A 16,341-nucleotide genomic window follows, 5' to 3' on the forward strand; every position below is an offset into this window, starting at 1 on the left:
TTTTATTTTCATATTGAACCTTTAATGGATATATTTTTGTATTTGCCACCTACTTTTTGACCACTTTATTCCTGAAATGTTTTGTCTACTAATCCCAGCGTAAAAAAAAAAAAAAATCATCCTGTTTATTTTCATTCAGCTGCACATTTTTCATACAGAATATTATCTTTAAGTTTCCTTCACTGCCAGAATGCTATTGATATCAAATAAAGGCATGAGAAGACAGGTCATCTACTTTTATTGACTGAAGTGATGCATTAGTTTACCGTTAGTGCCTGAAAGTAATTAATACAGGTGGGTTTAACCATCCAAACTGCCCACAGTGATACAAAAAAGACAGAAGCAACACATTAATTCAGTAGAAATACAGCAATAAAGCAAACCCATGAAGACCCAGTGCTACTTATGTGTCAGTTCCCAAATGAAAATTTCTCTATAATGTTTCTCAAGTGATTTATCGCCAGTTATTAAAATATTATCTTCTGTATCAGTATACATCAGGTATTTTCCTATATTTAATTTAATGATCATGAAAATATTTGTAAAAGCACAGATTAAAGTTGAGGGTTTTTATATCAAAAACAGAAAACTGAGGAAAAAGTTACTCTTTCCAGTAAAATATATCATAAACTGAGCATAAACCAAGCATTTCCATCCACTGTCATTGATCATAGTCCATGGGTTTTACTGGTGAGTCAATGTTGTAGAAGATGAAGGTGTTTCCGCGTTCACTACGGAGTCTCTGAGCGTTCAAATGGGTCGTATCTGATGACCATGAAAAGATGACAAACTGCATTTTACACCAATTATTTACATGGATTTATTGGATTAGTGGTTCCAAAGTTATTAAACATTTTAGATCAGTAGATGCTTTTAGTTGCTAGAGGCTTTTTAGGTATTTGGGCGTTAACTTTATCACTAATATATGGTTTCATTAGACATTTTGAATCCTTGTACCTTTGACTTTAGAACATAATCTTTATCCTTAATCTTCATTCTTTGTTCAGTGTCATTAACGGTCATTTGTGAAGGACATGGTTTCATTGTGTTTCAGTTCCACTCAGTGTGAAGTCAGTGGCCTGATGTCCACTCCCTGTTAACTGAACAGAACAGACCCTCTGTTATCAGGTTTGAAAACAGGGGGGAACGCAGACCCTCCCACTCATCTTCACAACAACAGTCACATGATTTCACTCCCAGTGGACGCACCGTCAAGCTTCCTCAAGAACACAGGAAGTGTAGCAAGACTGATTTTTCAAAGTAAAACACTCAGATTCCACACTTTCTGCCTCAAACATCTGCACAGAACAGGTTTACAGATTAAACAGAGAAAAAATGCTTTACTAATAAAAACACAGAATGAAGAAGATGATGGTCACCTCTGAGGATGTCAATGATTGTAAATATGGGATGTTTTGGCTGTTCATTTTTCTATTTTCTTTCTTTTTTATGTGTAAGACGTAAGAGAGAGATGATGTTCTCGTATATAAAAATCAAGAATGCATCAGTTTTGCAAATACAACTTGTATTAAATTTCTCAAGTAAAAAAACAGATTATTGACATAAGGTGTTTACTTTTTTTTTATCAGGGTCACTTGGTTTTCTCTAATTCCTTTTTCACAGCACACTGTGTGATATAGTGCAGCAATGACAGGGAAAAGTCAGTGTCTCAAAATACATGTGTAATATTCCAAGAAAACATGGCGTTACAAAAACAATCCACTAATAATATATTTTTTGTAATATTATGTGTTTTATCACCATTAATCTCATGTCATGATTTTATGACTTTATTCTTAAAATATCATATCTTTTTGTCATCAGTGTACTTGGTGAGTGGCAGCTTTAAGCTGATTATTTTAGTCATTATGTAACTGATTAAAAGGTAGTTCCAACATAAAGATCCAAACAGACCCAAATCATCGACTGATCTAAAATGTCTAATACCTGTTGATCCACTAATCTTATCAATACATGTAAATAATTGGTGTAAAATGCAGTTTGACGTCTTTTCATGGTCTTCACATAAGACCCATTTGCACGTTCACAGGCTCCGTAGTAAATGTGGAAACACCGTCATCTTCTACAACATTGATTCCCAAGTAAAACTCATGCAGTTGGATAAATAACAGTGGTTATAGATGCTTATTTTATGTACAGTTAATGATATATTTTGCTGAAAAAGTCACTTTTTCTTTAATTTTCTCTGTTTTGGTCTAATATCTTTTGAATTTACTCTGAGCTTTTATGAACATTTTCATGATCAGTAAATGACATACAGGAAAATACTTGATTTTCACTCAAAAAAAAAAAAAAAAGTTAAATTCAGAGAATAATATCACTATAATTTTTATTTTTTGTCATTCTTCTGTTTTTTTATTTTTCTATAGGACACTGTTTTAATTGCACAGCTGTTTTATGTCTTTAATCTATTCTTGTATTTTTATTTTTTTATTTTTGTTTTTTCCACTGTAAGTCACTTTGGAAAAAAGCGTCTGCCAGATGTATAAATGTAAATGTAAATGTAAATGCAATAAATGGTGACAAATCACTTGGACAAATACAATAGTTGTGAGAGTGGAGTCTTTTATTTTGAAGGTCATATTCCACGCCTCCCACTCTCCCATGTGTGACTTGACCTTCGTGGGATCCTCTGTGTCTTACATCACGCAGACACTCAGTGTTTATATCACCTGGACATGTAACCACGCGCGTCCTGAGCCGCTCCGCTCCTCCGTGTCCTCCGTGTCCGTGCGCGTCCTCCGGCCGCAGACATGCTCCTGTCTCTGGGTTGGCTCTCCGCGGTGGTCGCGGGCATTTTTTCCGCTCATGTCTTACAGAAACTTTGCTTTCCTTATTTCTGGAACGACTTCTTGTTTCTGTTCAAAGTGCTCAGATACGGCTCCAGGTTGGAGTGGTTCAAGTTGACCTCCAGAGTGCGCACGGTCCTGGACAGGTTCATCCAACAGGCGCGACGCATCCCGAACAAACCCTTCATCATCCACGAAGGAAACATCCACACGTACAGGGATGTGGAGCAGCGCAGCAACAGACTGGCTCATGTTTTCCTGCACAAAGCCAAGCTGAGGAAAGGAGACTGCGTCGCCCTGCTCATGAGCAACGAGCCCGACTTCCTGTGCGTCTGGTTCGGGTTGGCCAAGATCGGCTGCTCGGTGGCGTTTCTCAACACCAACATTAAATCCAGATCTCTGCTGCACTGTTTTAACTGCTGCGGAGCCAAAACTCTAGTCGTCGGTGCAGGTAAAACACTCCCCTTCACTTTTCACCAGTGGGTTCACAGAAGGTTCACCAGCACTGATGAAAGGACAACCACCTCATTTCACTGGTCATTCATGTTTTTATTCTGAAAATGACCTTATTAGTTAAAAAATTAAGTAATATTACATTTATTTTGTGTGTGTGTGTGTGTGTGTGTGTGTGTGTGTGTGTGTGTGTGTGTAGACGATATTAACCCTTCACCCACAGGTGTCAAACATGCGGCCCGGGGGCCAAATGTGGCCCGCCAAAGGTTCCCTTCCGGCCCGCAGGATGAAAGAGGAAAAATGAACCTGAACAGTCAAAGCTGTCAAAATCATTTTGGTTCAGGTTCCACATACAGACCAATGTGATCCACAGTAAAAATAACAACACAATAGCCCATAAATAATGACAATGACAACTTTTCTTTGTGAAAAATTATGTGGAAAAAATTTATGTTAACAAAAATAACATTACACTGTGAAAATATTAACATGTACAAAACTATTCTTTCACAATAAAATGCAAATAAATACATAAAAACAAAGATAAACAACCTGAAATGTACAATTTTAACAATATTCTGCCTGTTACTGTGTTATAGGGATGTAACGATATGAAAATTTCAAACCACGGTTATTGTGACCAAAATTGTCACTGTTATCATTATTATCGCAGTATTGTTGAAATTGTGTTCAGAATGTTGAAAAAGTACTTATACACACACTGAAATAATTTAACCAAGTTGTAGTTTGAAAAAAACAACAACAACAACAACAACAATAAAAACCAAATAAGATAATTGGTACAATGTACCTTCTGTTGGAGAAACATTCAAATATTAACCCTTTGTGGTCCGAGCCTATTTTAGACGTTTTTCAGTACTTTTGATTTTGCCTTTTTGTACTATATAAACAAATGTTTACTATACCCATGTTTGGGATCTGTTTTTTCAGCACAACTTCATCTATATCATCTGTCTATTATTTTTTTCACTTTAACCTACTATAAAAACATAAAAGGCCAGAAAACAAAAAAAAATAAAATAAAATCCAATTTGAAAAATGTATATACTTTAATGCATAAATAACACACAGATGCTTATGAACCTTTTCAAAGACTGTAAAAGTGAATATTGGTTCCAAATATTAGGTATATACAATTAAAATTGGAATAAATTAAAACTATCCTCAAATATTTTACATAAAAGCAGATCTTTACATAGGGTTTTCTCCCCTAGAAGTGCGGTAATCAAACACGGTTATCATGAGAATTAGAATTTAAATGGTAATACTAACCGTCTGCAATTTTACCGCGGTTTATCGTTATACCGATAATCGTTACATCCCTAGTGTGTAGACAATATTAACCCTTAATCCATAGGTGTCAAACATGTGGCCTGGGGGCCAAATCTGGTCCGCCAAAGGTTCCATTCTGGCCCGCAGGATGAAAGAGCAAAAATGAACCTGAACAGTCAAGGTTGTCAAAATCCTTTTGGTTCAGGTTCCACATACAGACCAATGTGATCTACAGTAAAAATAACAACACAATAGCCCATAAATAATGACAACGACAACTTTTCTTTGTGAAAAATTATGTGGAAAATGTTTAAGTAAAAAAATAACATTACACTGTGAAAATATTAACATTTACAAAACTATTCTTTCACAATAAAATGCAAATAAATACATAAAAAAAACAAAGATGAACAACCTGAAATGTGTAATTTTAACAATATTCTGCCTGTTACTGTGTTAATAATAAAAGATGTAATATTGTAGAAATTGTTCAAATTTTAGTTCCAAACTCCAAAATTTTAACAATATTCTGCCTGTTACCAAATGTTTATGTAAGATTGTGCGTAATGTACATGTATAAATAATAAGTTGAGGCATAATATTGTTAAAATAGCACTAATTTTTTAAAATGGAATTTCTGTTTTTTCAGGTTTTTCCATTTTTTTTTTTTTTTTTTTTTGCTAAATGTAAATATTTTTATAATTTAATTGGGGTTTTTTGTACTAAAGCTAAAAGAAAATCTTGGATTTGTCATTATTTATAGGTTATTAAGTCATTATTTTACTGGTCTGGCCCGCTTGAGATCAAATTGGGCTAAATATGGCCCCTGAACCAAAATGAGTTTGACACTCCTGCCTTAACCCTTTATAGGTCACTCATAGAAATACTTGAAAATTCAAAATGTCAACCTCAGTGTGTTATTGGAGGACATAACAACACTTTGTTACTTTTATGGTTTTTTTTTGTTTGTTTGGTTTTTTTTTTGGTTATGTAGAAAATCAAGGTCAATGAAGTTACCATATTTGGTTCCTTATCAATAAGTGGCAAAAAATAAAAATGTAAAAAGTAAATTAAAAAAAAAATACAAGAAACCCACATGGAAAGGATGTATTTTAGAACATTAGAACATCACTTTTTGAGCATTAGACCAACATAAGTGCTGATCCAGACACCTGTCCACATCCACATTATCCTTTTAACATCATTCCTTACATTAGTACCATTCCTTCATGGTACCTAACAAAGCAGGTACACTCACTGTTCATGCAGAGGTGGACCTTACAGACCCTGTAGACCACATTGGACCTGAGATTGTTGACTCACTGTCCTCACTGGAACTGTTGATGTCACTGTTTTGCAATGTATACGGAAATTAGCAAAAATAGTCACTTGCCTGATAAAGGTTTACAACTATTTTTGTCTTTCCTAAGTGATTCATTAACATTTATCATAATATTACCCTCTGTTTTTTTTTCATTTTTCAGTGAAAATCAGATATTTTCCTATATTTAATTGACTGAATATGTAGATTTTCATTAAAGCTCGGAGTGAATTTAAAGGTTATTAGATTTAATCAATAAAAACATGTGAGTGTCATGTAAATGTTCACACTTAATAAGCTTATTTAGCCTGATAATGAAAAAAATCAATGAAAACTGTTATAGATAATATAAAACACAAGTAGCTCTCAGAGACTTTTAAAGAAAATTAAATGTTGAAGACCTGTTCTAGATGGAGGTCCTCATTGAAAAGCTTTATTTAATCTCAGAATGTGTTATAAATAAAATAAAATAGTGGAGAAAAAAAAGTAGTATTAGGCAGTTATTTCACTCAGAATATTGGTGCGTAGTGGTGATAAAAGTAAACATTTCACAGATTCAATAAAACAACTAGATTCTTAAATTTAGCTAAAACAATAATAATTATAGGTAATATTTACTTGAATTAAAATATTGAATTGCCCTAGAGATAAAAACATGTAAAATCTGTATATGTAATTTTAGATCAAATCAGAAATTAAGTGTGGAAAAATAGACTTTTTCAAAAAATATCATAACATTTATACATATCATTAACTGAACATAAACCAAGTGTGTCCATCCACTGTCACTGACCCAAGTCTATGGGTTTTACTGGTGAATCAATGTTGTAGAAGATGACTGTGTTTCCATGGTAACTAAGGAGCCTCTGAACGTCCAAATGGGTCATATCTGATGACCATAAAAAGATGACAAACTGCATTTTACACCAATTATTTACATGTACTGATAGGATTAGTGTATCAACCTTTATTAAACATTATAAGTCATGTTTAGGTCTTTGAGGAAACATTTTTTTCTACAACATTGATTCATTAATAAAACCCACCTAGTTTGACAAATGACAGTGGTTGGAGATGCTTGTTTCATTCAGTTAATGATATATGTAGCTGTATAACTCACTTTTTCTTCATCTTTCTCTGTTCTAATATTGTAACATTTAAACTTACTCTGAGTTCGTATGAACATCTACATGATCAGTAAATTAAATACAGGAGAATACCTGATTTTCACTGTGAAACATGTTAAAATTTAGAGGATAGTGTTATAATAAATGGTGATAAATCACTTAGGAAAAGTTAGATATAGAGGAAAATCAGTTTCGAAGATCTTTAACCTGAGGATAATGTTTAATATTTATTACAAAAGGACAAAGTTACATTATAAAAGTACATGGGCACAGAGTTGGTCTTCAGTTTACTTTCTAAACCATCATGAGGAGATCAGAGAGAACAACGAAACAGCAGATGAGGAGTAGATGAGTTGGCTTTTTATGGCAGACATTTTGGTTTGCAAAAGCAGACGCAGGACATCTGCTCCTGATAACATTTGAAACTAGAAAAGCACTTGGAGAGCACAGACCTCCGCCAAGGCAGATCAGTGCCCCCCCTATCACCACCAAAATTTAATCATTTGTTCCTTGTGCCAGTATCAACATTTCCTGAAATTTTCATCCAAATCCATCCATAACTTTTTGAGTTATCTTGTACACGGACAGACAGACAGACAAACAGACAAACCAACGCCAGCAAAACCATAACCTCCTTGGCAGAGGTAATAACTCTGTTGGTTTTTGTTTTGCTTCAGGAAGTCATTGCACTGAATCCACCTGCAGAAATACAATGCCTGAAACTGATCCACCTAATGGGATGGGATCCATTCTATAGTGAAACCAATTACGCTTGCGATGACGTTACAACAAATGAAGCCCTTAACGTCACCTAAACCAATTAATTTCTTTTCAGTTTTGTGTGTTGCTGTGTCATTGTGCATGCTTCGATTCAGCTGTAAACACTGAAAATAAAGAAGTACTTGAAATCTGGCAGAAAAGCTTTTACTTTCAGAAGGCATGGGAACAATTTGTGTATAATAGGAATAATATGGGAACATATGTGAATAAGAGGAATTGAAAACAATTTCAGATAATAAATGATATATAGGCACGTGTGGACCAATAAGGAGACATTCATACAAGAAGAAATGCCATATTAGACAGAAATGCTACCATGTATGAACAGCTGCAAAAACCAAACTGGTAAATAGAAGCAAAAGGAAAACTTTGAGTAAATAAAAGACAACAAGGTGTTCAGGAGGCAAAAAACATGAACTCAAGATGACAAACCAATTCTAAATGGAAGGAAAACTGCAAGTATTAGCTTTTTTTTTTTTTAACCAATATTTTAAAGCTCAGTAGAGCCAGTGCCATATTTGTTTGGAAACCCAATTTGCATTAGGATTTTCAGTGACCTTTAACCCCCTTATAGATCACTCATAAAAATACCCTGAAATTCAAAATGTCAACCTTAGTGTGATGTTGGAGGATCTAACAAGACTTTATTACTTTTGTCAAATCTTTCAATTTTTTTATTGTCATGTAGAAAATCAAGGTCTATGAAGTTACCATATTTGGATCCTTGTCTGTAAGTGGCAAAAAAAAAAAAATCCAAGAATTATATACAAAAAATAGAAGAAAAACACATGTAATGTGAAAGGAACATGACTTTTAGAACATTAGACCAATATAAGTGCTGACCCAGCAGACACCTGTCCACATCCACATGATCCCTTTGAACATCATTCCTTACATTAGTACCATTACTTCATGGTACCTGACAAAGTACATACACTCACTGTTCATGCAGAGGTGGACCTTACAGACCCTGGAGACCACATTGGACCTGAGATTGTTGACTCACTGTAACTGTTGCTGTCACTGTTTTGTAATGAGTGCAAGGGTGGGCAATGAATGCTCCCTTAAATGAAAGTTTCCAATGGTAGGGAAAAGGAAAATGAGGTACACAACAGCAGGAGACTAAAGGTCCCCACAGAGTTGGGTGTACTTGACTCTGCAGATGACCACGTGTACTGGAAGTGGACTCAATGCAGACCCAAAGTGGACATCTGCCGGACACGTCTGCACAATACTCAACTTTTACGACCACACGGACTCTGTTTACGCAGACTCGGTGTCACACAATAGACTGCTCAGTGGGAAGTCTTCACATCAACCTGTTTAAATGTGAAACTGGCACGCTTGACTGTGAAACCTCAAACCTCCGTGGACAGTACCAGTGGAGTCTGCGCCGCTCACTGTACGCACACAGTATGCCCAACTCTGTTGGAGCCTTGAGAGGAATTAGTAAAGCGTCTTAAGTTTCACTTTCATGTTGTATAGTTGTATGTTGTGTGCGTACTCAGTATGAGGTATGGTAACCCCCCCGCCATCACTGTCTTCATCAGTGACAAGTGCCCCCTTCACATTCCTGATTGTCGCCTCATATATGACTATCTGGAACTGTCCCTGGGTCTGCCTATGCGGCGCAGCAGGAATTGCACCTGCACTCAGAGTCGGTCAGTGTCAGACTGACTGGCCAGTCACAGGTCATGGCTGATCACGTGAAAGTCCGTCAGTTTCCTAGCATGGCTAATTAATTGGTGCAAGTCTAGTTTCCCATCAGAGGCTGCTCTGTCACACCTCCTTTGGAAGGCTGCACTTTGACAATTACCCAACACAGTGATTGCGAAATTTAAATTTGTTCCGACTGCTACAAACAGTTTAGAGGTCTGACTGGTCAGTCCAGCATTGCCACAACAAGAGAGTGAACTTTGGACTTTGATCAGAGGCAAATAAAGTTGGTTTTGTATGTACTGATTAATAATTTCAGTATTAACCCTTTCGTGCAGACAATTATTCAGTGCTGAATTAAAGCTATATTATTTGCAGTAATGACTCCGAGTCTTAAAGGTGGGGTGCGAGATTTTTTCCTGGAACATTTTTTATTATATTGCTTAAAATCCCCTTCCCACCCCAATTACAACCAATTAATTAAATGCTCTACCACAAAAATAGAAAAATTTTGGCATCTGTGGAACGGACAAGACTGAAAAAAACACTATCCAGTCATTTTAAGTGTCTGGTGAATGGTGATATGTCTATCAAACTCAACTGCCATTTGTCCCTCCCCCTCTCTGCGTGTACCCCTCTTTGTACATGAATCGTGCGTTCTCAGAGGCTTGGAGCACTGGTACAGGAAACGAAGCCAGAGCCAGAGCTTGGCTATATTACCTACATTAGGATGGAAAGTTCACCGGTAAACTGTTTTGTCACTAACATAAATCAGTAGGAAGTGTAACATTAGCCAAATAGGTATGAACTGGGGCTGTTCTGTAAGAGTGGGGGTGTTGGAGGAGACTGAATGAGGTATGCATGGATCGGCGCTGGGGCGGATTGTTGCTGTGCAGCACTCGTGAACCCTTGGGAACAAACATTGCGCGTGTCAGTACTCTGGAGGCGTGGCTTTAGGGGGATGTCTGAAGAAAGGGGTTTGGACTTTTGAATTGAGTATTTTCAAAATGTAGCTTGCTTCAACCATTTTTCTTAGATCTTCTTTCCCACCTTTAATTGTTTTGCTTTCTAATATTTGCTCTAATTTCCCATTTTTATTTAATTTTATAGTAAATGCTGTTGTGATTCTTGAATTTCTCCGCTGTAGGATAAATAAAGTCTTTTCTTTTCCTGATATATTGTTTAATTAGCCAAAACATGTGGTTATAAAGAAATTCATTTGAGGGAAAAGTATATTCAGAGTTAATAAATATAATTTTTTCTTTTGTTCAGACAAGGAATAGTTTTTAGTTTTTAGATGTTACCTGCTTGACAGTTTCGACTGTGACTCCAGTCTTCCTCAGAAGCGTCATCCGACGTGTTGCTGACGTGTCATTTATCAGCTGGTAACATCTAAAAACTAAAAACTATTCCTTGTCTGAACAAAAGAAAAAATTATATTTACATAAACAGAAGACAAAATGAACGTCTTTAGCCTTATATTCAGAGTTGAATCCTTGTGGTTTTTGTCATGTTCTTTCACTGACTGAAATCTCCCAGAATATCATCACTCATTCATGACATTCATCACAGCTGTCAGTTACAGTTTACACTGAAATTATATATTTTCTGACACCAGTGATGTATTCTCTTAGTGGAAAAAGCTTTATGGATGTGTTTATGCTTAAAAAGCTAATGTCATTACATGTTATACTGTTGATGCATGGAATCATACTACAATGAATAGCAGTGTATTATGTTAAAATCTGATTGGATTTGTTTTGTGTCAAAAATAACACTAGTTTATTAACAGTTCATGCATGACAGGGTTAATGTCAGAGTTTTTTTTTTTAGACTTGTCTGCTGCTGTAGTTACTTACTTTACATTTTACTTTTTTGCTTTATTTTTTACTGTTAAAGATCATTGTACAGCACATACTAAACATGTGCTGGGCCCGTTAACTGGGATTTCATCAGTCCAAAGTTCCTTCCAGGTGACTGTTGTTTTGAGGCTCAGCTGTGGACTGAGCTGTTCCAGTCAAGGCTCTCAGTGATTGCTCAACATGTAAGACAGCTCTGTAAACAGCAAAAATAAATAAATAAGTATGTGACTGACTGAAGTATACGATGATGTAGTTTACACAAAGGACAAATTTGGACCTCACAGCTCCCTCATGTAACATAATTTAATATATGGCATCGGATCATTATACCGATAAAACAATATGGAAAGTGTTGGCCCCTCATCAACTCCCACCCGTGCTTCACTGGAAGGAGACTGTTTTTACTCTTAATAGGATTCACCATGCTGGAGTCATGTGACAGGATGGCAGATCATTGCTCAAGCAAACAAGCATGATGCCGGTCAGGAATACTGACCATTGTGAATACAACCCCAGTGCAGCTGGAGAAACATTCATGGGGTAGCTGTAACAGTCAGACACTGATGGAAGTGAAAGTGGTGCCATATATAGGACTGTTCCCATAGGAAGTGTCAACATAGCACTGTACTCCTTATTGACTCCCTTTATTTAGCTTGTATTATCCATCTGGGGTTATTTAATAAAATCTGACCATGGATCATGTGCTTCAGGTATAGATATAGTAACATAAGATGGGAAATATGTGCTTGTATTATGTTACCATAGCACCGCTATATTATTTTGGGACTATGGGATAGACACTTTAAGTACAGCAGCAACATGCCTTAGATGACGATCCTGGGAATGTAAATTAGCTGGAAGTTTCCTCCATGTCTAAAGCAGTGCTCAGTGAATTAATATCTTGTAACAATAGCCGATAATGTGACACATTTTAAGTTCCACAATATCAGTTTTGGTGTTATTTGACATGAGCCTAGCTTACATTAATGTCTGCAATATTACGAGGGCTGTTCAATAAGTTCATGGCCTCACCCAGAAATACTGGTTGTTATAATACAGGATGTTACATTCTTTCGTGATGGGATAGTGATGCTTGAACATTGATGGACCAAGTGCATTGCTGTAAATGGAGATTATGTTGAAAAATAAAATATAAATTATCAGTCTGTGTTGTTCTGTTCTGGGTGAGGCCATGAACTTATTGAACAGCCCTCGTAATTTTCAAGCAAATTTTAGACTTGGGGGAAGAGTTACAGATGACTGTTTAGTATAAATATCTAATAGGGTATGTGACCTTCAGTTCTTAAATGTATAGTCAATATTATATGTGAAATAATCACTTTGTTTTTTGGTTGTTGTTTTTTTTTAAACAGATGTATTTGTGTAGAGCAGGGGAAGAGTGCAGGGTGAAACTAGAGACAGTTAAAACAGGGTTCACTGGAGACAGATTTCCTGTTTGTGTCACATGACTTCTCCTTGAAACTCATCACAAATAAATACTGTCCACACTTCTAAGTGACACTGTTAAAGGTTCATATACAGAACACACTGCAGACTGACACTGTTAAAGGTTCATATACAGAACACACTGCAGACTGACACTGTTAAAGGTTCATATACAGAACACACTGCAGACTGACACTGTTAAAGGTTCATATACAGAACACACTGCAGACTGACACTGTTAAAGGTTCATATACAGAACACACTGCAGACTGACACTGTTAAAGGTTCATATACAGAACACACAGATGACCCTTGGCTAAGCTCCGCCCGCCTCAGTTACTGTTGGTATACCTTTGAAGCTGTGGCATTTGGTGTGTAAGTCTATGATGTTTTTACTGTTATCAGACAGATATTCCAAAGGAAACAATTGGAAATGTCTTTGTTAACAGCCATGGAATAGAATAGAGAGGTTCATACAATAGAGTATACACATCACAGCATAGTGTTAAATGATCAACAAAACTCAAAGGCATGATGCTAACTAGCATTAGCATTTTCATTATGTTAATCCTGTTATCTTGTGTATCATTGGAGGCAGAATAAATAACTAGACTGCATGTAATCAACAGCAGGAAGGCAGATTTCAGGCATATTTTGATGATGTTTTCTAAGAACTGTCTTCTAAACTAGCTAACATTAGCTATTGCTCACTTTCCTCAATGATATGGTAAATGAGGGAGTTTTTATTGAGTGTTAGGGCTAACTCTAAATAGATTCTCCTGTCCTTTTGTTTATATCTCTTCAATATTACAGAACTATTATTCCAGACATTTGATATTTCCTCTAGAATATTTGACCTATATCTGACTGAGCATTTATTTACTATGTCATAAAGCATCTCAGATGTCTTAATGTAAAATACACATGTCATATTGAGCAATTAGTCTGTTGCATGTGTGTCTGTGGTCAATAATGAACCGGCTAAATTCTCAGTCTGTGTGTAAGAAGTAGCAGTAAGGTCCGTCAACCTCTAATAATGACATAACTGAAGAATTTGAGAACTGCCAGACATGTATATATCAGTATTTTGGTAAAACTGGGACCTGCAAAGCCACATTTGTTTGTTTGATAAGTGTCTCTTGGGGATGGATAATTTTGAGTTCAAAGACATAGCATTGTGTTGGGATTGTGTAATAAAGGAGATGCAATTCAGATGTGGATAATTCTAATTCACATCTTGATCTGTGTTATATTTCCATGTGATTTATCGTCATTCTGTATCATCACAGCTGTTATATCTGTTTATCATAACCATAGAAAAGGATTTCTAGAAGTGCACATCCTCATGTTATCCATTAGAGACTGAACAGCAGTGCCAACAAGATTCAGAATAAGAACCGTAGTGTTTCCACCGCAGCATGTTTTCTCTGCATGACCAGCTTTGCAATATTATCTTTGTTTTGCTATTAGAGCACAGCCTCTGTTTGCCAAGTGTTGCATCAGGGAACAGGACACTTTGCATCCTTTAACTCAGTACACTCACTATGAACAAATCTATATTCTGAACATTTTAAGATCAACAACCTCGTCATGAGGGGTGTCCTGTTGGTAAATACATGTGACCTCAGATCCAACAGTTGAGTCTGAGGGCATCCACGGGCATAGGGTTTAATTTCAGGCAAGATATTTGTACAACCGGATTAACTTTAGATACATTACATACTTCCACATAGAGTTGTCATGAAACTCTAGTACTGATTGCACAGTCCTTTTAAAAGTACATGTTTTATGATACAGTATTACATTGCATCGTCTGTTATTAGCTTCTAGTTGTATTTGCATCATCACTCACAAAACCACCCAGTCTTTCAGTTGAACACTCAAGATATTTAAACTATGATATTAGGTGATCATTTTCACCAAATATAGCTTTGTGTTTGTCTCACAGATCTGCTGGATGGTCTTGATGGGGTCCTCACCACCCTGCTGGAGGATGACATCCAGGTGTGGGCCATGAAGAGCCAGAGTGACCACACTAAAGTCCACACCCTGTTGGATAAGATGGACGCTGCCTCTGACCAGCCTGTCCCTGCAGAGCTACGAGCCGTCACCTCCCTCAAAACCCCCACCCTCTACATCTTCACCTCCGGAACAACTGGTGAGGGTGGTGCTTTTTTTTTTCTTTTTATATCTCTGAGGAATAACTTTTTATTTATAGTGGTGTAACATACAGTACATTAAAAAAATCCCTCTTCATCTCTGTCATGTCTCAGTGCTGATGCAGCTGTAACTTTATATTCATATATATTCAGACCATTTCAGGTTATATCTTAAAGGAGTGATATTTAGTTTTTTTTAAAAATGGAATTATGCATTTCAAACATTTTCCTGTGGTCTACATAAACTGTAAATGCTATGCTTGGGTCTGAATTCTTCATTAATTCAACTCCACAGGTCCATCTTCAACCCTATTTCTGAGTAATGACACCAGAAAGGTCGTTTTGAGCGCTGGCCCTTTAAATGCAAATAAGCCACTTCCTGCCCCACCCCCTCCAGGTTGTTGGCTGTGCTGTTCTGTCCCGCTCAACCAACTACTGAACATTTTAGATAATCGGCTCGAAGTTCCAACATATTTTCAGTTTTTACAACTGCTCCTGCTGACAGTTACTCAGAGAAATGTTTGTCGAACATCTTGACCTTATATGTGCAAATGTCATGACATAACTAGTTATAAAACGTAACAAATTAAGAAAGAATTAGACGGGTTGTAGAAAGATTTTTACCAAAATGAATATAAACATAGCTTTGCAGCACGTGGAGGATTCAAATTCAAACTTTATGAACCATTAGGGTCCAAATACACAAATAAATGAACCAAAGACTAATAAAAGTGTTTTTAGCTCAATATGACCCCTTTAACTCCTGTCCCTTATAGTCATGCTTTTTATTTTGGGATAAAATATTGCTCATCTCTTGCCGTTGGCCACCTTTAACCCCTTCCTGCCTAAATTTATTAACAATTATATTTAAATTAAATTCATTCTTTATGTTGTTGCTGTCAAGCAGATGCGAAATTAAGTTGAGACTGCAAAACAATACAATAATGATGCAAATTAGTGCCATTAGGCATAATTGTCATAATAGTAATTAAACAGATTTTCCAGTCTCAGGAATTTACATTGTTTCATTGATGTGGAGTTTTTTTCATCTCATCAGTATTGAGCAGTAACTCCAGTCAACAATCCAAACAAATCAAAAATGATCTGAATTTTTTTTTTTTTTTTCCAAAATGGATATAGAGATAGGTTTGCAGCACCTAGAGGGTTCAAATTCAAACTTTTGGAACTATTAGAGTCCAAATACACAAATAAATGTGCCAAAGACTAATAAAAGTGGTTTTAGCAAAATATGACCCCTTTAACACCAGACACTTATTTTCTGGACGTCAGTGATGTTTATATGCACTAAATATTCCAGTTTTTGCCCTTATTGTGAAAAAGGCAAAATCACCAATTACCTGTTTACATGACTTATAAAAAAAAAAAAATGGATTTCATGGATATTCAAATAAGTCATACTTCATTTTCAAAAGT

General features: G+C 36.1%; 1 protein-coding gene across 1 annotated transcript in view; it reads left to right on the forward strand.

The window, feature by feature from the left end:
• The first annotated feature begins 2,674 nt into the window (after window positions 1-2,674).
• The window catches only part of slc27a6 (solute carrier family 27 member 6), a 56,738-nt gene continuing 43,071 nt past the window's right edge, over window positions 2,675-16,341 (forward strand). The window contains exons 1-2 of the mRNA XM_030149664.1: window positions 2,675-3,261; window positions 14,697-14,906. Coding sequence (XP_030005524.1) covers window positions 2,775-3,261; window positions 14,697-14,906 — 697 coding nt within the window. The 5' untranslated portion in view covers window positions 2,675-2,774. The remainder of the gene's footprint in view (window positions 3,262-14,696; window positions 14,907-16,341) is intronic.

The sequence above is a fragment of the Sphaeramia orbicularis genome, chromosome 12, assembly GCF_902148855.1.
Source record: "Sphaeramia orbicularis chromosome 12, fSphaOr1.1, whole genome shotgun sequence".
NCBI classification, from domain to species: domain Eukaryota; kingdom Metazoa; phylum Chordata; class Actinopteri; order Kurtiformes; family Apogonidae; genus Sphaeramia; species Sphaeramia orbicularis.